This window comes from Lupinus angustifolius, chromosome LG01 (genome assembly GCF_001865875.1).
Source record: "Lupinus angustifolius cultivar Tanjil chromosome LG01, LupAngTanjil_v1.0, whole genome shotgun sequence".
NCBI classification, from domain to species: Eukaryota; Viridiplantae; Streptophyta; class Magnoliopsida; order Fabales; family Fabaceae; genus Lupinus; species Lupinus angustifolius.
Window position 1 is genome coordinate 18527032 of NC_032009.1, and position 22502 is coordinate 18549533.

The window sequence follows — 22502 nt, forward strand, 5'->3', positions numbered from 1 at the left end:
ATAAATGGTGGTAAATGAAGAAGTGATAATATAAAAGACTATTTACTTACTTTTTTTCTTTCATTTAATTGGGAACATATCTGCTGTCACACATAAAGTATATTATTTCATATATTACTGCTTATGATTGATTAAAAATATATATTTAAATTAAAATTTTAATAATTATTTATTTTTCTAACCAATCACAAACAATAGTAATACACTGTTTTTGTGACAGTGTTCACCCGATTTAATTCATGTGGTGAAGTATAAAGTGATTTAAGTAAACAATTAATGGCAACTAGGACAGATATGCAAATTCGTGTGCACTTCCTTTCAGCCATCTCACAAAGAACAACACAACCATAATAACATACAACAATGGAATTCAAGCTTAACATGAATCCTAAGAAGAAACCCCTCAAACCCCATCTTCAACGCCTCAACGCTCTTAAGAACTTCGATTACCAACCTCCAACAACACCCACCACTTCATCTCTCACCACTTCTTCTTCATTGGAGAATGAAAATGATTTCAGGGTCACTGGAAATGATGGTGAATTCGAACGAATCTTCCAAAGTTTGGGTCTTTCTGGACCTGAAGACTTTGCTATTCCAACTGCAGATTGGAAAGCTCGAAAGGCTCGTTTTTCTGCTTCTTCTAATCATGGTAAGAACAAGTTAAACGAAGAGGGTGAAGTTAGAGTTCATGTTTTAGATGAATTAGGAAATGGGGTTGTTAAAAATCAGAACTTTTTTATACCCTTTGAAGGGGAAGATGTTTCTTATGATTCTAAGGTTTTGGGTTGTGAAAATGAAGATGGGGTTTTAGGAAGAGGGGTTAATGGTGTTAGGCCTTCAATTTTGGTGGGTTCTAGTTGGGGTTTGAATTTGGTGAGGAATTTTGATGATAGTGGTGGTGGTGGTGGTGTTGGTGTTGTTGATTTGTTGTGTTCTTCAAGTGAACATGATGTTGTTGGTAGAGTGAGGAATGGGGAAAGGAGCATGATTTTTTCTGATTCGGGTTCGTTTACGACTTCGCATGATGATGATAGTGATGTTGGTGGTGAAAGGGGTTGTTCTGGTTCTGGTGTGGTTCATGAGTTGGTTCATAATGTTGTCTCAGAAAATGGTTGGCTCAGGAGATCTTTCTCTTCGTGGCAAAAGGGTGATGTTTTGGGAAAAGGGTCTTTTGGAACTGTATATGAAGGCTTTACTGAGTGAGTGTTTCTTTTTTCTTTTTCATTTCAATTCACTCTTTTGGATGATTAGTTCTTTGATAACTAGGTTAGAGATTGTTAATGTCTTGTTGTTAGAACTAACTTGAGCTTTGAAGAAAACCCTGGTTTTCTGAGTCGGAAGCACAAACGGTTGGCAAGCGCCAAACCTAGAATGAGAATACAAGTTTGCAAGCAAAAACCTGATTGAAAGAACTCTAGAATCCACCAGAAAGAGAAAAGTCTCGAAATTTATTATGAATAAGACAATGAGTCACGACCATATTGCCAAAAGTGTTTAAATACTAAACGAAACCCTAATGCGAAATTATCTCAAACAGAAAATAAAACAAAAACTGCTAAAATTATTTAAATGTCCTTTTCGGGCCTGAAACGGGCTTGAATGGCCTAAAGAGTCTATACCTCAGGGCAACGCAGTAATTTAAGTTTGTTGGTCCGTTTTTCTATCCGAAATGGTATAATAATGATCATTTTGGCATCGGACGCCAAACTTGTGCAAATCCTGCTGATCCTCTCCCATGAGCGACTTCGTATTCATTACGCACAGCTAGCCTTCCTACATCATTTTCTGGTTTTGATTTCAACTTAACAACATGATTTGAGCTAGGAAGCACAAACACTTCAAAATAATTGTTGAGTTCATCTTGTGTCTATGTCGGACACATATCACTAATGGATACTTCATGGACACTTTGGAAAACTCGTAACTGTATTATAAAAATTTACAGTAGTTTTTTGAGTTTTTGTACTTTTATATTTGAAAATGTCAAACTAATTAGATAAATCTCGGCATTTTGTTATGTTTACATTGACCATACTATTTTTGGAAACATTATTAAAATTGGAAACCGAGTGCATGAGGCTCCCATCTAATGGAGTCGAGGATGGTAGATGTACGCAACTTTACATCACAAGTGGATATGTTGTTTTTGGGATTTGAACCCGTAACGTCTAAGTAACAACCTTATCTTTGCGTTGAGGCTGACATTCTTTTTGAAACATTATTACCGGCCTTTAATTTAAGATACGTGCTTCTATGTGAACTTTATATTAATTTTATATCTGGTATAATAGTCATGTCATGTTCTGTACTTATTCAAATTTGTTGTATCTCATGTTCGTGTCGTATTTGGACCCGTGTTGTACCCGTGCTTCCTAAGATTTAAGTAGTTGGTGCTTGGCTGTGATTCACTTGTAGACAAGTGCTAACCAGTGCCTGGTTAAGAAATGAAAAAGGTAAATTTGCATAGAGAAGTGATGTATTTAATATATTGAAGAGTGATACACTTAATTTCCCACTGTATACTTTCCTTTTGTTGATTCCTTAATCAGCAAGACCATTACCTCTATTACTACAACTACCTCCCGTCCATCTTATAACGCACCATTCTGAAGATTTTGATCTTTTTTTATAAGGCACTTTACATTTTCTATATTTCGTTCATAGTTTTTCTCTTATTTGCCCTTTGTTCATTAATTAGAAAAATCTGTGAACTTTCCAACGAGATTTAGGATGGTAAAATTGTAATGTTACAGTATCTTTTTTAAAAATCATGAAAATAAGTTACTCTTATTGATGTGTAACTCTGTTAAAAATGACTTATAAAAAGGACCAGAGGCAATAGTATCTTATCATTATTATGGACAATTTGTTCGTATGCAAAACTCTAGTGAAGTTCTGAGGAAAAGTTCTGCCCTTTTCATGAATGTTTATAAGGATAGTCGTACTTAATTGCTTATAAGAGCAGTTTATTCTGTAGGTTCATATAGAAACGCTTTTACCTATGAATATTATTAGTGTCTAAGGCATGAACTTAGGTTGACAGCTTAGCCACTGCTCTATAAGATGAAATGATTCGGAAAGTTTCTCCTTGATAGAACATTCTTGAAGCACTTACAGTTACAAGGCTATATTTCGAAGTCTAATGTTTTAAATTACCTAAAGACATCTTTGTTTCACAGCCTAACTATCCTCCAATACTCTTATAATCAATTGGCCTGGCCACGGTTATAAAAAAGTTACAACTTTGGTATAGATTGGTTGCTAGTGATCGTAGTGAATATTTTTTTAAACATACAAACATTAAGGAGGAAGATTACAAGATAAGAGCATAAGATTTTCTACACCAACTATGTACAGGGAGACATACATTATAAACAGTACTCAACGGAGCCCATTCTCTATGCATATCCTCCTAAGAATTCAAAAGGAAACACTCGAGTCTTGTAATTTATCTCATTTTGTGGCTGCAAGCAGGAAATCATGTGTTAAATGTGATTGTTTATAGTTGGCATAAGAGAAACCACAAGTATTGTGGTGCTAAAATTAAGACAGACAAGTACCATTTGGATTATATCATAGAGCAAGTATTGGCCACTAGTCGGCTTTTGTTTTTGAATTTTCAGTTATCGAAGTCTTCTGTATCCACAGCCGATAAAGAGAAATGCTAAAGCGTATCAAAGATTTGGGTATAAAATGGTGTGCAAATGAGTCAGACCAATACAAAATTAAGAATTCATTGATGAAAAATTTCAAATGAGTAATTGAATAATTTAATGTTCCATGTCATTTGTCATGCTCATGCAAACTTCTCATACCATATAATGGTGCTGGCCGATAAAGCTTAAGAGTCCAATTATGTTAAGGGTCTTGTGGCACTGGTTAAGGAGTCAATAAAAGGAAACGTTGCTTTAGGAAACTAAGTGTCACTTTTCAAAATTATCAATACATCATTTCCCAATGCAAAATTTCCTTTTTTGATTCCTAAGGGCATTGATTAGCATTCCCCTTACTTAATATCAAGTATGCTGCTCCATTTTGATAGCTGTGTAGTTTATGTTGTTGTTAAAGATAAAATAAGCATTTGTTTTCATGCAGTGATGGATTCTTTTTTGCGGTAAAGGAGGTGTCTTTGCTGGATGAAGGTAACCATGGCAAACAGAGCATTTTCCAACTTCAGCAGGTCGGGGGGCTTAGACGTGTCATTAAAGCTTATGATATATTTTTTACTTGTTAATTCCATCTTATATGGCAATATATAAAATATTTGTGGTTTTTGTTTCAGGAAATATCTCTTTTGAGTCAATTTGAACATGAAAACGTAGTCCAATATTTAGGCACACACAAGGTATGGTCTTATCTTGTTGGCAAGTCTGTTTTATTCTAGGATGAATTATTTCATTTTCGGGTCCAAGGCCATCAAAATAATCATTTTGAAAATTTGAAAGTATTTACTTAGCTGAAAGTCACCTTGTTTATTAAGCATCTTGAAAATTGTGGCAATTCTATACCCACAGAAGTGTATATTATCTTTGTTTATTTTGATGTATATGAGAGGTGGAAATAATATGATAAGAGGGTATGAGATACGATTTGACCAATGGAACGAGACAAGTGTCTGTGTTTCATGGTTTGGGCTATTTAGATGATGTAACAACAAACACATCCTTTTCTCATTGGCTACATGAATCAAAGGGTGTCAGTGTGTCACTATGTTCTCTCAAAAACCAAATGTTCCGATAGGCCATTTATATGTAAATTCTTCTAATTGTTTCACATAGAGCTTTTCTTTGTTTTCTTCTATCTGATTGTTGGGATATCCTCAATCTGATCGAGTGTTAATGGAGGGTTTTATTGGTCTTCTTCTCATATACTCAAATCATCTTAGACACGATTCTACCATCTTTTCCTCAAATAAAAACTATTATTTTGGATCCCAGATTTAATTCATCCAAATAAAATTTTCTCATCGATCAATTTCTTAGTACCCCTATCAAAGTGGTGGGTACATTAAAGTTGCTTCCTTTTCCTCCCTTTTGGTTGCAAGTCTTTCCTTTTCTTTCTCTATTATGCACTCTTTCTAGCGCTTAGGAAAAATATTCTTAGCCGGTTTCCTAGATGCCTTAATTTATCATATTTGATTTTTATTACAATGTTTGATCAAAGTAGCTGAATGTTCATTGGACTATATGAATTCGTTTTATTGGTGGACTATTATTTAATGCCTGGTTACGTTATTTTTCCCGTTTTTTAGTTTGGGTACATATATGGTGGTTTAGCGGTCTGCTCTTTTATGTATATCCGTAGTGATAAGTTTTTGCATCCAAGATAGTCTAAAAGTTACTGTTTACTGCGACCAAATTGATGTCATCCGATGACTCGTAATCATCATTTGAGGCCAATTTGATGTGATTCATCTTTTGAAAATCAAACTGATGTTCCGGAAAAAAAATTGTCCAGTCCTGTTGCTTAATAGCAATTGCATTTCTAGCGTTTTTACTCTTCTACTTTTCTTTGTTACTTATATTTATAATTTGTCTTTCCCAGGACAAAAGTACACTATATATCTTCCTTGAGTATGTGTCAAAAGGGTCATTGGCAAGTCTCTATCGAAAGTATCGTTTGAATGATTCTCAAGTTTCTGCATACACTAGGCAGATTATAAGCGGCTTGAAGTATCTTCATGATCGTAATGTGGTCCACAGGTAACACGAGTGGATTTTATTTCTTCATACAATGCAATGACTGTCACTATACTGATAGCAATCGTATTTGGGTGAGTTCAATGAGGAAGTTAGCAGATTTAGTTAATGATGTTACACTGCTTTATGGAGGACCAAGGGATTTTTATTCCGGGCTTAATTTCTCGGGGAACATATTCTATAATGTTCAGATAATTAAAGGGGTTCTTCACAAGTTCACAACTGCAGTCCCTCTATGTGTGTCTTTGCATGCATGTGTTACATTGATTTTTGGATTTTTAAATGCTTAACTCTGCATGCAAGCATGTAGGGTGAAGAATGCTTAACTCTGTATCATTTCAAAAGATACTTGCTATTCTGGATTTTGGTTTCTTCTTTTGGCTTCTGATGATTGTGTTTTAAGTTAATATCTCACTTTAGGGGATTTCGGAAAACACTTGCAATGAAAGTTAGATGCGGTGCTTGGAATTGATGACTGGAATATCGTGAATTTACATTGATTTACTATATTCTAATTTTAACTAAAGTATTCAATTTTGAAGGGATATCAAGTGTGCTAATATACTTGTTGATGTGAGTGGATCAGTCAAGCTTGCAGATTTTGGGTTGGCAAAGGTAAAAACTTCTTCAATGAAACTGAATTTCTGTATTCAGTGTCTTATTGATGCAGAGTCCAAATGTTTGCCACGTGAAATTATATTGTCGAATCTTGTACCTCTACAGGCAACCAAATTGAATGATGTTAAATCAAGCAAAGGCTCTCCGTACTGGATGGCCCCTGAGGTTTGCGTTATCTCTGCTCTTGCGTAAATGAAGTAGAATTAGATAACATGATTGTCGAATTCAGCAGTTGTTAGTCTATGCTACATATCGCAAATCGCCATATGTTCGAACTTTCTGTAACAGCAGAGAGTTCATTTGTTGATAAGTTACTCTTCTGCCATGTATGCTTCCATTTATTGTTTTGTGCCGAAATGCAGATTATCTTGGTACTGTAGTTTTCCCACCCATTTGTAATCTACAAATGTCCAATGAACCGAGTAATGAATTCGTGCTATCATGAACTTTTTATTGTGACTGGTTTAACTTCGAATTGTTTGATGTTAGGTTGTTAACTTAAAGAACCAAGGTTATGGGCTAGCCGCTGATATATGGAGCTTAGGGTGTACAGTTTTAGAGATGTTGACAAGACAGCCTCCTTATTCTGATTTGGAAGGGGTATCTAACATTTCTTATTATCATATTTTCTTTACCTAAAGTCTCAGTACTTTCTTATTTTCCCTTGATTCTTTTATGGAAAAAGTGAGATTGCATCTTGAAATTTGGGTCATATATGACTTAGTCCCTGATGTTTTAAAAACGCATATTTCGGTCCCTAACTTTTGTAAAATGATCAACACGGCCCCTGGCGGAAAATATAATGGAAGGATTGTTCTGTACACTCGAAATACATGCTTTTAAACTTTAGGGACTAAGTCATACGTGACTCGAACTTGACGGGCAATTTCCCCTTATTTTACTTTAGAAACTGGAGTTTACCTTCTCTTGCTTTTAAACTCTTTTGTTATGTACAAATTAGAATTCAGGATTTTAGTTTTAGTTAAATACCAAGAGTTTTTATTAAGCAAGACAGACTAAACTTCTCTTTGAAATTAGATTACTACTTACTAGTGACCCATATGTGTTGTTTCTGTCACAACAGATGCAAGCATTATTTCGGATTGGCCGGGGTGAACTTCCACCTATTCCCGAATCCTTATCTAAAGATGCTCGAGATTTCATTCTTAAATGCTTGCAAGTTAACCCGAATAAACGCCCAACCGCAGCTCAGCTAATGTATCATCCATTTATAAGGAGACCATTTCTATCTCCTGCGAGTCCTGCTTCTCCACATAGAAATATCTTTCGGTATTAACAGATCTCAATCACTTCTTATATTGCCACCGAGAAGGTCAAGTTCATCCTCTATTTTCTACAGTTTATTCCAGCAGAGTGAGTGATGCACATTTCGGATTTAGCCTGGTGGAATACACAGGAAAAGTGTAGTAGGTTCGCCGATATCTATGGGGTTTGGAACTCCGAACTCAAAGTTGGTTTGGTTTTCTCAATCATCTCTTATATTAGCCCGCCATGTTGATTGCGTCGTGAGGGCAGGTTCATCGAAAAGGGATATGAAATTTTCACCTTTTTCGCTAAATGAGAATCGAGAAGAAATTATTGCATGCTTAGGGAGTAGCAATAGATGCATACACACTAGTGAAAATCTTACCAGAGTAAGCATTTGTTTTCCTTTTGGTTCCGTTTGCGAGTTTGATATTAGAGGGGAATGAAGGGAAGGGAAGGGAAGGCTTCACAGGCGTGAAATATACTCATGAGATGACTCTGAAGCCTTTCATTTCTATTCATTTTTCTCCAAAACCCGACTCACAAACAGACGCACATTAAATTTCTCATTTATCCCACTCTAGATCTTCTTATGACTAGAAAGGGGAAGCATAGAATTGAGGAGAGGGGCTCTTCATTTTTATCTCAGTGCTCTTTATTCTTTAGGGCAGTTTGCACCTACAAGGAGATTGCTATGGCCACACAATTGGCCATTTTGTGCAAGAGTTTTTTGTACTTATTGGTTACATTGGTTGTAATGTGGGTTTTTGTAGTTCTATTTGGAAAGCAATGGTTATTGCATTATCTTGGCTTCATGGCTTCGTATGTTCAGCTCATGTTCTTGTATGACAATTCTGGAAGTATATCTGTTGTCTCACAAAGTGTGCCACTATATGTATCGCGTGATGTGATTTGTTGAAAAAAATATATTTAAGTTAAAAGTTTAATAATTAAGTGTTTTTTAACTAATCACTGCAAGTGGCATATAGTTTGACACATTTTTTGGGACAGAAGATGTGCTCCCGACAAATCTATAGTAGAATGTGGTTGCTGATAGTAAGTGAGGAAAGCGGTGGTAACTTGCAAGCAATGTTTGATATGTAAATTTTTTTCTACCATGTATTCGTGTATATCAATGGAAGTTGAAGTCTTGAGTGAGTTTTTTTCATGCAATTAAACAGTATATATCCATGAAGTATTTTTTATCTATGCCAAGTTTTCAGCTATAACTTTCTATTTACCACTCAATAAGCAATATGATGAGATTTTGTACTGCCTGAATTCTAATTCTCTTATAGTTCGTTTCGAGTCAAGTTTTGGAATGGAATAAAGAAAAAATAGAATGTTTCAAAGTTATTTCACATGGTTCTTAAACCTTCTATTTTTTGTGCGTTCATCTTTAAAACCCAACATGTAAACATTTCCATATGTATTGTAATCTAATTTATCATAGACTTTGTTATTCAATCACTTAATAATTCTCATATACTAAAAAATGACAAGTCTATAAGAATGTGACCATTATCTGAACTAAGATAGTAATATCTAAAATATAATATCATCTAGTAGAATAAGATAATATTTTAGGTAACTCATAATTGAGTGACAAAGATTATTCTAATTAACAGATAATAACATTCTAACTAATGGATAGTAACAAATATTAAATGAAGAGTCCTACTAGCACTTCCCGTCTTATTTGCTTTCATGGCAAAATTCATAGCTTATAAAAGCTCTAGGTACCTTTAAGCATATAATAATTGAGGGTTTGATTCTAGTCATGTGTATGGAAAATATTTGTATCGGCAATATTTAAATGTGAAGTCTTACATCGAATATAAGTGAAAAGTTTATAAAAGTAAAAATATGTCATTGTCTTAAAATTTGGTTCAAGAGATAATATTTAACTTGTGTCTCTTCATTCTTCTCAGTCGAGTGACACTGTGACTTCTTGGGAAGAATAAAAGTTCCCATGTCCTCCTTGGAACCATGGTTGTCGCAAACAACATCTTTTGGTTTCTCTAACTAGTTGGTCGTTAGGCAAAGAACAAAACAAGTTAGTGTTGTAGTTTAACAACATAATATAATTTTGATAACCCAATCCAAGGAATAAGAATTTCACAAAATATTTAATTTATAAAACTTGCCAAGAGTCCAATAACCTAAAAAACACTCGTATTCATAATAACATTTTGAATAGAGTTTTTAAGATGTTAATATGTCATCTATTATTTATACCTTAATTATCATTGATTCTCTTAAATAAATAGAAATAAGAGTATAATATTTATGTATTGTTAGTGTAAATATTTATATATATTTAGTACATCATCCCCATTCTTTTATATTATATTTTTTTTTAAGAGTTAATAATGCTTAAATATTAATGGTGGATGATAAAGTGTATAAAATTCATATATTATTAGTAGATATGTTTTTCTACATAAAAAAATATAGATGAATAATGATAAATGATATAATAAATGCATATTTTTTTACAATTATTGTTCACTAGTATGGCGACAAACACTCGTGTTTGCCGACCCACATTTTTACTTTATGGTGTCAAATATTTAAGTTATATATATTTTATTTTGATAAATCTAAATATTTTTTGTATTGAATGTATTTTATATTGTAATTTTTATTGAGTACATTTATATTATATTCTTTTGTCTTTATTTTAATAGTAATTAAGATGTGGTAGTAGTTACATATCATTATATGTTTTTTTGTTAAAGTTAAAAAGATAAAACAGGAAAGAAAAAATTGCATCATACATGACGGTAGTTACAATATGTTTTGTCTTTATATATACTAGTGTGCGACAGACATTTTGTGTCTGTCGTGTCTGTCGGTCACGTTCTTATTTTACAGTACTAAGTAATTAATTTTTATACACTTCATTTTGTAGCATTAAAATGTCTTTTTTGTATTGTATTTACTTTGTATTATATTTTTTTTTGTCTTTATTAGAATACGTAACTTATTATTAATATGTTTGAGGTGGTTATATAGGATTATATGGTTTTTTAAATTAAAAAATTGAAGGATAAAATATGAATATATAAATTATACAATGGTGGTGGTTACACCATGTTTTGGCTTTATATAGTATAGATATACTAGCGAGGTCGACCAGCTACTCACCTACATTCTTATTTTTTTATATAGAATGTATCATCTTCATATTATATTATTTAAGAAAACTATCACACGACATATGCTAGAAGTTAAAAATGAAAGTAAACTGTTATGCCTAAGTAATTTATTCACATTTCAAATTTAATGTAATAATCAATATAATTCACTTATCCATTAAAAAAACCGTATCGGTTTGAAAATGAGGTTTAATAATTGATGTGATAGTTAAAAAGGAAACATTAATTAAAGGAATATATTATTTAGAAATATGATATTAGAATTACTTCACATAAATTATTTTATGTTTTCTCTTTATCTATTAGTATAGATATAGGATATATATATATATATATATTAAATTCTTTTATTATTTGGAAAAGATTCCCTCATCAAAGAGGAAAGATCAGTTTACGTGTTTATGACTTCATGAAACGCCACGATGACAACATTGCTGAAGTTCATATATCCAAATCGATATATTCCATTAATGTTGTACAATTTTAATCTAGTGAAAAATCAATATAGAAGAAGTAATATTTAAATTGTAATAAAATGAAGAAAAAAAATACTTAAGGAAATAGATTTACTTGTATGGTGATTTTTCGTGAGAGATAAAAACACAATTTTATCATCGAGGTCAATGAAATTTATATAAGTTTATATATAACTTTATATTATTTTTTTAAATATCACTACATGGAAAAAATACAAATACACGTGTCAACATGTGCAAAACTATTAGATTAGATCTATAAGAAAAATAATGTTTAGAGTCACAATAACGTTTCTAAAAATATATCATTAAAAAAATAGATTTTTAGCTTTTTTTTGTATACTCGCACCGGTTTGACATAAATATTAAAATCTAATTGTATTCTAGGAATTAAAAAGCGAATTCCGGCTTATTCAATAAAGTCATTTTCATACATATAATAAAAATTGAGCCCTTAAAATCAAATTATGTTGAACTTTTTTATAAGAATATATGCAGCTATAAACTAATAGTACTAGTAATTTGAAAACCCATGAACACTTAGAAATAAAATTGAAAAATAATAATTAATTTCTAGACTTTAATTATATATATATATATATATATATATCATTAGTTATACTCAATCTCATCTTTCATTTTGTTACTAATTTAGTTTACTAAATTTAAGAAAATAAATGAATGAGATTGAATATAATAATATGAGGTGAACAAATCACTCTTTATATGTTTTGTTATGTGCATCAATGCTTTCTATAATTAATTTCTACAGGCTGATAATAACATTTCTATACCGACCATAAGCAGCATAAAATTCATTTTTTTACTAAAATGATTAATATAAATACTTTAAATTTTAAAAATATTAAATTGTTTAACACGCATCACAAAACCTTAAATAAAACGCATAACAATTAAAATAATTTTTTTCACAAAAAATAAATAAATTTTATTTTTATTAAAAAATTAACGAATTTATAAAAGAAGAATAGAATATGCTTGATTCATGTGCGAATCAAAATGACATTGTTTTTGTGGAAGAGACCACGTGAACCCCACTTTCTCCCAAGTCCCAACGTCTTCAGTACACAAGGACTGTGACATCCACCCACCATTGGAGCGCGTGAAAGTCATACTAACTCTCTTCTTATTTGATCACAATCTTTTATACTATAGGAATAATAACTTATTGATCTAACATTTCCTGGATTTAAAAAAAACAAAAAATCTAAAAAGTCAATGATTTAATTTTAAAAGTATTTTTATACAAATTGATTTGTATAAAGAAATAAATATTATTTAGTATCCTATAAAAAAATGTCCGCAACAAATTTTATAAATTTAAGTTTTATAATGTATATGATTCGGTATTCATATTTAATTATTATTAGTTTTTCAAAAAATTTATCCAAACGAATGATAAATAATATAATAAGTATATACAAAATTTTTATATTTCCAATATATATATATTATATTCTAAAAATAATCACCTTATAAAAAAAGAGGAGTGATCAATTTATATTCAAATTAAGTTGCACTACTTAAACACAATCTCATTGCATGAGTTTTTAAAATATAATGGACTAAATGTGTGAATGAAATAAGTGATTAAAAAATGAATCAAGATGACTTTAAATTTCATTTATTTGATCAATTAGATTTAAGAAAAATCAATGACTAAAAATAAGTATAATTAGTATAACTATGAAAAAATAAACTATGAACTTTAAACTTTTTGAGTAAGTGATTATTTCTTATAGAAAAATGACAATTAATTTACCATAATAGCCTTTGTCAGGACCATGATACACAAATGAAGACATGATATAGCGTAGAAATAACTCTCTTTCTCTTCCTCCAATTTCATCGCCTTAGCTTTCGATCTTTGCTTACAGAACAACCCAATTCCCCTCTCTCTTAATTTTCCTTCAAATTCGTTTCCTTTTCTTCAATTTCCACATTTTTTTCTTCAATTTCTTCGTAGCTTCTGGTATGACCATTTTATTCTCTTTTTTCTCTTTTGCTTTTCACTTTTCTCTCCTTTTCTGTTTTTGTAGATTTGAATATATATAACATTGAAACACTCTTAAATTTGGCTAACAACTATTTTTTTTCTTTCTGTTTTGAACTGTTAATTGCAAGAACAGATACCCATTTGGCTTAACATTATAGCAGTAAGTTAAAGTTTCAAACTTTCTTCCATTTTCCTTTGTTTTCTCGATTTCTAAACAAATGGGTATTTTTGTTTTATCCACATTTTTTTTCTGGATAATTATCTGTTTTTGTTGTTTTGTAATTAAAAAAAGTTAGTTATTTTAATATTAGTGTGTATGATTGGATCTAAGGTTAGATGGATAAAATTTACTACCATGTGCTTTTCATCTTAGCATCATGTTCTACTTAATAATTTATTAACCTTTTTATTTAAAAAAATTAATTAGTCTTACTTTGTTGGTTGTCTTTGCTTGCTATTGTTGTTTTTGCATCTAACCATGTTGTTTCCTTTTCATTGACTTATATGAATCTCTTACTTTGTTTTTTTCTCTTTCTTCTATTCAACTCATTTATTGCTAGATGCACTTTGGTCTCTCAAGTTAACTTGTTGGATTCATTAACTCAATTGCCAACTTGGTTAGTTTTTTTCTTTTCTTCATTATAGCTTGATGATGCATAACTTGCTTTGATTCAGAAGTCTATAATGGAGGCTCCATTGTTTGCAGAATGGGGCTATTTCAACAAATTCCTTTGCTATTCTATAACTGTTTGCAATTTGCATTGAGTGCTTAGTCAATTGTTGCCAATTTATTATCGATTTTCAGTCTGTTAACTAGATAGACTTGTGTTCATATTCTATTCAGCTCTCTTCATGCAATTTAGTTAATAACAGTGTTTTAAATTGCAGTTGCGGTATTGTAGTGTGATTTTTGTTGTGATTAAATAAAAAAATTCAATTTGATGTGTTTTGATGCCTGATGTGGCCCAAATGCGGTTACATCGTGGCCCGATGTGGCCTCATCATTGTGATATGGTGTAACACGCAATTGCGGTATGATGTGGTTGTGGAGGTCATTGCAACCACAATATTGCGGCCACATCACGTGATGCAACCTGCAATTGGAACAAAGATTAGTAACATTGTTTTTTAATTACAATTAAAAAAAATTAAGTGGTATCCTTTTTCTTTTTTAGAGTTTATCTCATTATTGTGTTGGTTTAATTCTCAAATAGTTTCATCTGTTTTTATTTCACTTAGGATCTTTGTTTTTCCACTTTATGATCCTATTAGATGTTCAGAACTTGTTTTTGTACTAAGAAAAGTTTTGCTTGAATGAATTTTGTACCACGATTACGTCTCCTGTTTCTTTACTGAGGCTTGTCTGGTAAACATGTTAATGTGCTAGATTCTCAAGTCATGTTTTAGTAAGCCAAAATCTATAACGGTGATTGATATATGTTCTGTGTTATTATCCTGGCTAGCATAAACTGTGATAACATGAGCCTATCTGAATTGTTTTAAATGTCTAGAATACTGCCGAAATCGGCAAATAAAGTAGGTTTCGCTATAATATTGCATGATTGCATCTATCTTTTAGAGGGATTAGACATAAAAACTACTTTTTCTGGCTTCTTCTAAGAGGATGCCCCATGTGTTATTTCTTTATTCTCATTCTCTTACCTAATGAGTTTTTTATGCAAAATAAATAATGGATTTTCAAAATGTAATACTGATAGCATCAATCAATAATACTCTTAATTTATTGGTTCAGGTTGATGTATTTTTCTATGGCCAAAAACACTTTAGATGAAATTTGCATTGTAGAATTTAGTTCTTTCTAGTTGGTTTTTGAGTAAATTGACATGCAATATTTGGAAGTTCTCAAATTGTCTTCGACCTTTTAGGCATCTGCCGCCATTACTTTAAGGGCTGGTCAACCATTAATGGTTATCGATTTTGGAAGAAGTAAAGTTACATGTGTAATGTGATGACACTAAGTATTGACCTAGAAAGATATTGTTCCTTTCTCTTTATAGTGAGGTTCTGAGTCTCATTTTACTCTCCTCTTCCCTTGTGAGTGTGTTTGTATGAAAAACTAGGCAACTAAACATTGGGATTTTAGAGAGGGCTCGTGTGGGTTTTAACTTTGCATATGTGAATGTTAGAACAGTGACACATATAACCATCTTCTTTGTTAGTTGCGATTGCTGTGTCCGTTATGTGTGTTTATCATCTGGATTCTTATGAAATATTTGATCATTAATTATCGATAAATGGAGGATATGTAGTCTTACTATTTTACAAGTGTTTGATGAGTGGTTCAACAAACTTGGTAGGAATAGATCACCTTGCTGCATGATCTAACATACTTAAATAAGTTGCTGGAATTTATTGAGACCTAAGGGAGAAAATCACCTGTTTAGATTCTCCGATGGGACTTCTTGATGACTCTTTGCAGTTAGGTTCTATATGATTGAAAAATCGTGATGTGCGGACCTAAGGTTTCTTCCTGAGCCGCAATGAATATTAAGTGTGTCTGAGTGTCTGTATTCCTTGGTTTATACAGACTACAATAACTTCTTTTACAATTCATATTAAAATTATGTAAAATAGCACGCACTATATAGTTTGACAACCTAATCTTTAGATCATCATTGTCAAAGTCCTTTTACTATTTTGCAGCTTAATTTTCTGCTCAAACTGAAATATGGCAAAAGGAAGCCGGGGACGACACAGAATTACGTCTCGACAGTACAGACTGACTCCATATCCATTGGTTGGGTGCGAAAGGGATATTTGCCAAAAGAAGTGCTCTAAAATCCTTGACAAGAAAGAGTGGGAAGATGTAACATGTTCTGTGTGCATGGAATATCCACACAATGCTGTTCTTCTCCTCTGTTCTTCTCATGACAAGGGTTGCCGTCCCTATATGTGCCAAACTAGCTATCGTCACTCCAACTGCCTTGATCAGTACAAGAAAGCTTACACTAAAGTTACGGAAGACTCCATCAGTAATCCAGGTGCGCTATTGGATACAAACTCGGTCCTTGGCAAGAGTGAAGTCACGGAGCTTGCTTGTCCCCTATGCCGGGGTCAGGTGAAAGGTTGGACTGTTGTGGAACCTGTGCGGGATTATCTGAATGCGAAGACAAGAAGCTGCATGCAGGATAACTGCTCGTTTGTTGGTAACTATAAGGAGTTACGGAAGCATGTGAAGGCAGAGCATCCCTCGGCACGCCCACGTGACGTAGATCCTGCTCATGAACGAAAATGGAGATGGCTTGAGTGGGAGCGTGAACGGGAAGATGTTATCAGCACAGTAACATCAACCATGCCCGGGGCAATGGTTTTTGGAGATTACGTTATAGAACGACACCAGCATAATGACTTCGATTCAGATGATGAGGGTGGTACAGATAATGCAGAAAGAAATGGAAGAGTTCAGATGGGTATAGAGGCAATGAATTTCTTCCTCCTGATGCATGCAGTTCGGCAAGGGAATGACCTTAACAACCTTAGTAGACGGCTGGTGCCCGGTAATGGGGCTGGTGAGCTGGATTTCTCAATCGAAGACAGTGATAATGGCAGGTACGATGAAGGTAACGATGATGGTGTATCTCTGGTTAGCCATATTCATCACCATGACCATGGAGTTCTATTGGGCCGTGCTGGTAGGAGGCGTAGACGGAGAGAAACACACACAAGGATTGATGATAGTTGAACATTAAGCTGGAAGGAGGTTGGTTTCTTACGCATATAAGGGCAGTCCAGTGCACATTGCTTCCACCTTCCGGAGTCTAGGGAGAGTAGATTACGGAACCTTACCTTCTCAACCGAAGTTGTTGTCTTCAGATTTGGTTTCTTAGGCATATAGCTGCAGATAACATTTGGATGGTTTCTTTCACAGAAACTGGAAAATCAAAAGATGGGCATTTGTATTTATGTATTTCTGCTGTAACTTCTTTTACATGTACATTCTTACCTTCCTCTTGCAAACATTTGCACATTCCATTGTGAAATTCACTAATGTAAACATTTGTTTTTATGAAATCTTTGACATTACCATGTACAATATTGAATAGTTGCTAACATGCTTTTTCAACTATTAGACAAACTAAGGTAGTGTTTGGTTGATGAAATATGTTTAATCTATTTTATAAATAGAGCAAAATATGATGAGATTAAAAAGTAAAACATTTTGATTTCAATTTGCAGCACTAAATTCAAACAATTCTATATTTGCTGCAGAAACCCTCCCAACACCTAATCAAACAAATTTCTGTGCAGCTCATGAGTGAACTAAACATGATGTTGATCTATTGGTGTAAGACTCTACTAGATTAACAGAAAGACTAAAAGGTCAGAAGTTTGATTCCTGAGAGTGACACTTGTTGTGAGGGGCAATCACATATATAAAAAATGATTAGTTCCTTGCCCATAAGTTGAGAAAATATATTAGGTAGTACCGAAAAAATAAACCAGAAGCATTTGTGATTTCCTTTGTTACAACATTAAACTTTTTTGTATAAGCTACCAACTAGCTTATATTAATGTGATGTTAGTGATAGATACTCAATTTTCCATAAGCTTTTTTGTGTGATATTATTATTATGAGATTCAATTTTGCTTTAAGCATTTTCATTCTCCTACCTAAGTATTTGCTATTCTAATGCAGCCAATCAAATTTATAAACCATACAACTTTTTTAGTGTATGTTTTTTTTTTTGCACTATCATGTGTTGTGTTTGCCAAGGAATTAGAATGGATTATAAGTCACTAAGGGATTATAGCCATGTTTGGTGATGGAAGATTTTTAGAAAAAAACTTGGGAATTTCTAAACTTGGGATTTTTAGAAATAAGTACACTAATCACAAATTAAATTTTAATCGATTTTTCGGTCAGTCTTATGTGCTCATGGTCTGGATGGCAAACCTTAGGCCCATATGAAGGAGTCATCAGCACATTGCATTTTAAGGTAAGAGAATTTGAAAACATTTTCAATATAAAGAATAAATATGAAAGGTGGATGATGCAAAAACAATGTATAATCTTTTATAACTCCTAATTTTATGTTTATCTTTACTAATACAATAAACATAAAATAACTACTCATGGAGTATTTTATGTTTATCTCTTTAATCTTTTATAACTCATAATTTCATTTCATGTTTATCTATGCTAATCTTACTATTATCTTACTTCTTACTATTAATAAAGACAAAACAATAAATAACCACCACCGTGACATAAATTTTATATTTCAAACTTATTTTTTGTATTATTAATAACTGCTTTAAGCTTCCAAAATTACTTTGATTGCTTTCATTTTTTATATTAATATATCATTAATCTTCACATATTCTCTTATTTCTATATTCTCTCTAGACAATAACATAAAAAAACATCTATAATGATTATTAGAGGCACAAAATGAGAAATTCCTATAAGTTTTATGTATCTCATATTAACTATTGCATGTTATATTCTAATTTTTCACTCTCTATTGAATTTATATATTGCATTCTATATCAGAAAAAATAAAAAAAATGTGAGTGACTGGTGGCACGAAGTGCCAGTCGACACGCTAGTTATAATAATAATAACAACAACAACAACAACAATAATAATAATAATAATAATAATAATAATAATAATAATAATAATAATAATAATAATAATAATAATAATAATAATAATAATAATAATAATAATAATAAACAATCATTTACATGCTATATCTTTATATAATTTACTATTTAAAACAATGTCTTATGTTATTTTTAGATCTATGCTAGTACAAATTTATATATAAACAGTACATTATTTGTTAAAATGGTAGAGACATGCATGAATCTTGATAAAGCAAGAAAGAATGAGAAAATCCATGAAGAGAAAACTTTTTGATGAATCAAGAAGTATGAGAGAAAATCATGAATGAGAAAATGAAAATTTCCTATATAGAATTGAGTTACAAGGAATAAGGGATCACCCTTTATATACTACAATGTCTAACTAATAACTAACTAGTTAATCGATTAATTAAACTCTTAATCGATTAACGAAAACAATATTACAACTAACAAACTGAAATCAACTAACAACTTTAACAATAACCATGATCTAATGGAAGTGATGAGAAAACACTTTGGCTAGAATGTAATTCAAATTTAGACACATACTCTAATAGCTCCTTTTGTTGGTGAGCGAATCTTCGTCTCTCAATCTTAAAATCTGAACGTGAAGCAATACTAACGCTTAACCACCATTTGGCAGAAACAATTTCATCCAATGCTTAACCATCTATTTGACAGAAGCACACCGATCATAACGGATGAAAGAAAGAAATGAGATGGACCTTAATCTTGATCCTTATATGTTGCTTCAATGAGGAAAAAATTACACATTATAATGTTGTGTATTTAATGAGAGAGAGGGGTAAAGAAACTAGAGTAATAAAAAAATGAAATAATTGGGGGTAGTTGATGAAGAATAAGAAGAAAAAGATTTAAAGTGACCAAGAATCTCAAGAACTTTGAAAGATCTCAAAGGGTAATGTTGATGAACAATAGTGGATAACTGCAAAATACCTTTTCTCAACTTGGGTTCTTTGACAAAGTGAATTCGGTAAGAATGAAATACGAATGGGTGGATCTTGATGCATATTTTCACATGATCAAATCAATCACCAACTTCCATACACCATCATCTAAATCACCTTCATGAATGTGAAACCAACCTTTTTTGAGAGCTATGAACGAAATAGTGAATCTTCCTATATAGAATTGAGTTAAAATGGTAGAGCCATGCATGAATTTTGATAAAGCAAGAAAGAAAGAATGAGAAAGTCCATGAAGAGAAAACTTCTTGATGAATCAAGAAGTATGAGAGAAAATCATGAATGAGAAAATCGAAACTTCCTATATAAAATTGAGTCACAAGAAATAAGGGATCACCCTTTGTATACTACAATGCCTAACTAACTAATTAATCAATTAACGAAAACAATATTACAACTAACAAACTGAAATCAACTAACAACTTTAATATTTTTCACTATTCATTTGTATTATTATTTTGAATAGTTAATAATAAATGAAGAAATGATAATATATAATACTCTACACTATTAATATATATATTATTTTCTCATTTTTAAACTATTCGTATGGAGTTAAGCTACAAGATCGTGTTGAGTTTAAGTTTTAAACCATATAAATAAATGTTTATAGTTTTTGCTTATTTAAAAAAAATAAGTTTTAATTTATATTGTTTATTTATACTAGTGTGCGACTGTTGAGTGTCTATCAGTCATATTTTTATTTTAAAGTACTAAGTAATAATTTTTATACACTTCATTTTGTAGAATTAAAATGTTTTTTATATTGTATTTACTTTATATTATATATGTTTTTATCTTTATTAGAATATGTAACTTATAATTAATATGTTTGAGGTGATTATATTGAATTATATGGTTTTTTAAATTTAAAATTGGTGGGCAAAATAGGAATATATAAATATATTATGGTTGTAGTTACACCATGTTTTGACTTTATATATAGTATACATTATAAACTTAACTTACTTTTTCTGAAAATAGTAAAAAATTAAAGCTCCTCCAGGATGAATTATTTATTTTGAAGTTGACTTGTTTTTTATATTGGAGTGTCAATTCCTATTTTACCCTTAATTTCAAGGTTATATTCATCTCATTTACTATTCCACTAAACTTCATATTAAAAATGTTTGTTTCTACCCTACACAAACCCCCTGAGTTTTAATAAAATTATATTGACACCCCGAGTTTTAATGAAATTACACAAATTACCCTTCACTTTTCTACACCTACACAAACCTTCCTTCACTTTTATACACCTACACAAACCTCCCCTAGTTTTATACATTTGTTACACTGACCACCCCTGCATAAGAAATAAGTGTAATCTTTTAAACAAAAAGTGTAATAAATGCAATTAAGTTAAACAAAACATGATATATTGTGTAGATAAGTCCAAATAATATACAAATCAATGTATCTTTATTATTTTTTGGTTACAAAATGTATCAATATTTCTAAGGAAATATTGTTTAAAGCATTCTTATAATATAGTGTAACGAACGAAAAATAATAAAGAAATATTGACTCATATATCATTTGGACTTGTCTCCCCAATATAACATGTTTTGTTTAACTTAATTGCATTTATCACATTTTTTTATTTAAAAGATTACACTTATTTCGTATGCAGAGGTGGTCAGTATAATGAAAGTATAAAAATAAGGGAAGGTTTGTGTAGGTATAAAAAAGTGAGGGGCAGTTTGTGTAATTTCACTAAAACTCATGAGTGTCAGTGTAATTTACTCTTTCATATATTATTTTAAAGAGTGTAATATCTATGCACTCACAATGTAAAGATTTATACACAGTCAGTGCATCATTTACTATTAATTTGGATTACTTTTTTTGAAGAGTAAATGGTGATTGAAAATAAATAATGGACGATGACACTGTAAAAAACTCTTACACTATCAGTATATACATCTTTTTCTCTTTTTTATATATTGATAATGATTTTCATAATGTATTTCATTGCCTTTGTGATGAAATAATAAAAGTTAAAAAATTATAGTAAGATATATGATGACAAATATTAAAAAAAATGTATATTTGAAAATGTTGAGATAAACTAGTATTAATTCAAGTTGTAATTGATTAGGATTGACTTTGTAATTGATAGTTGAAACTTGCCTTATTTGGAAGGTTTTTAAAATTCTGTTAATTCAGTTATGGCAGGTTTGCTATATAAGGAAAGTTTCCATTTTGCTCTTGGAATAAGATTGATGCATATTCATTGTTAATCTCTTCTTCTTCCTAACTCTAATTCTCTCATTCTCTGAACATTCTTCTTTCTTTTCTTCTTCTGATTTTCGGTTCTGGTTTGTTGTTCAACAACAACAACCCAACAAATTGGTATTCAGAGCAAAGGCAAGATCCTGTGGGACTCGAGTTGCAGAAGCTGACTTGGTGAAGAGGAGTTGAGAAAGCCGTGTGTGAATCAACTAGTTAAAGGGGAAGCTTGACAGAGGCAGAACAGTGAAAGAAGTAAAGGATGAGTGGAAACAGCAACAATCTTCAAGCAATGGGGCTTCCAGTCCTTACCAACAAGAATTGGGATAGATGGCAAACACAAATGAAGGTGTTATTTCGGTATCAAGAAGTCATTGAGGTTGTACAAGATGGAGTCTTGTCACTAGATCAATCAGAAACACAAAAGAAAG

General features: G+C 31.6%; 2 protein-coding genes and 1 long non-coding RNA gene across 5 annotated transcripts in view; 2 read left to right on the plus strand and 1 right to left on the minus strand.

The window, feature by feature from the left end:
- LOC109350758 (mitogen-activated protein kinase kinase kinase 1-like) lies at nt 298–8463 on the plus strand. Its single transcript, XM_019592057.1, has 8 exons — nt 298–1202; nt 4099–4183; nt 4286–4348; nt 5548–5705; nt 6245–6317; nt 6426–6485; nt 6810–6920; nt 7405–8463. Exons 1-8 carry the CDS (start codon nt 364–366, stop codon nt 7615–7617), a joined length of 1602 nt encoding a protein of 533 aa, XP_019447602.1. The 5' UTR covers nt 298–363; the 3' UTR covers nt 7618–8463.
- On the plus strand, nt 13054–17324 carry LOC109350765. 3 transcript variants are annotated; one of them, XM_019592066.1, is made up of 3 exons: nt 13054–13216; nt 15905–17028; nt 17075–17324. In XM_019592066.1, the coding sequence occupies exon 2, from the start codon at nt 15930–15932 to the stop codon at nt 16941–16943; it is 1014 nt and encodes a 337-aa protein (XP_019447611.1). In that variant the 5' UTR covers nt 13054–13216; nt 15905–15929; the 3' UTR covers nt 16944–17028; nt 17075–17324. The 3 variants fall into 3 exon arrangements, with proteins under 3 accessions (XP_019447611.1, XP_019447628.1, XP_019447619.1); XM_019592083.1 differs by lacking the exon at nt 13054–13216 and having other exon boundaries at nt 15905–16827; nt 16870–17028; nt 17075–17264; XM_019592074.1 differs by lacking the exon at nt 13054–13216 and having other exon boundaries at nt 15905–16823; nt 16863–17028; nt 17075–17264.
- The window catches only part of LOC109350797, a 16387-nt gene continuing 7265 nt past the window's right edge, over nt 13381–22502 (minus strand). Inside the window, exons 2-3 of the long non-coding RNA XR_002108127.1 lie at nt 19338–19343; nt 13381–14084 (exon numbers count right to left, since the gene is read on the minus strand). This is a non-coding gene — a long non-coding RNA (uncharacterized LOC109350797). The remainder of the gene's footprint in view (nt 14085–19337; nt 19344–22502) is intronic.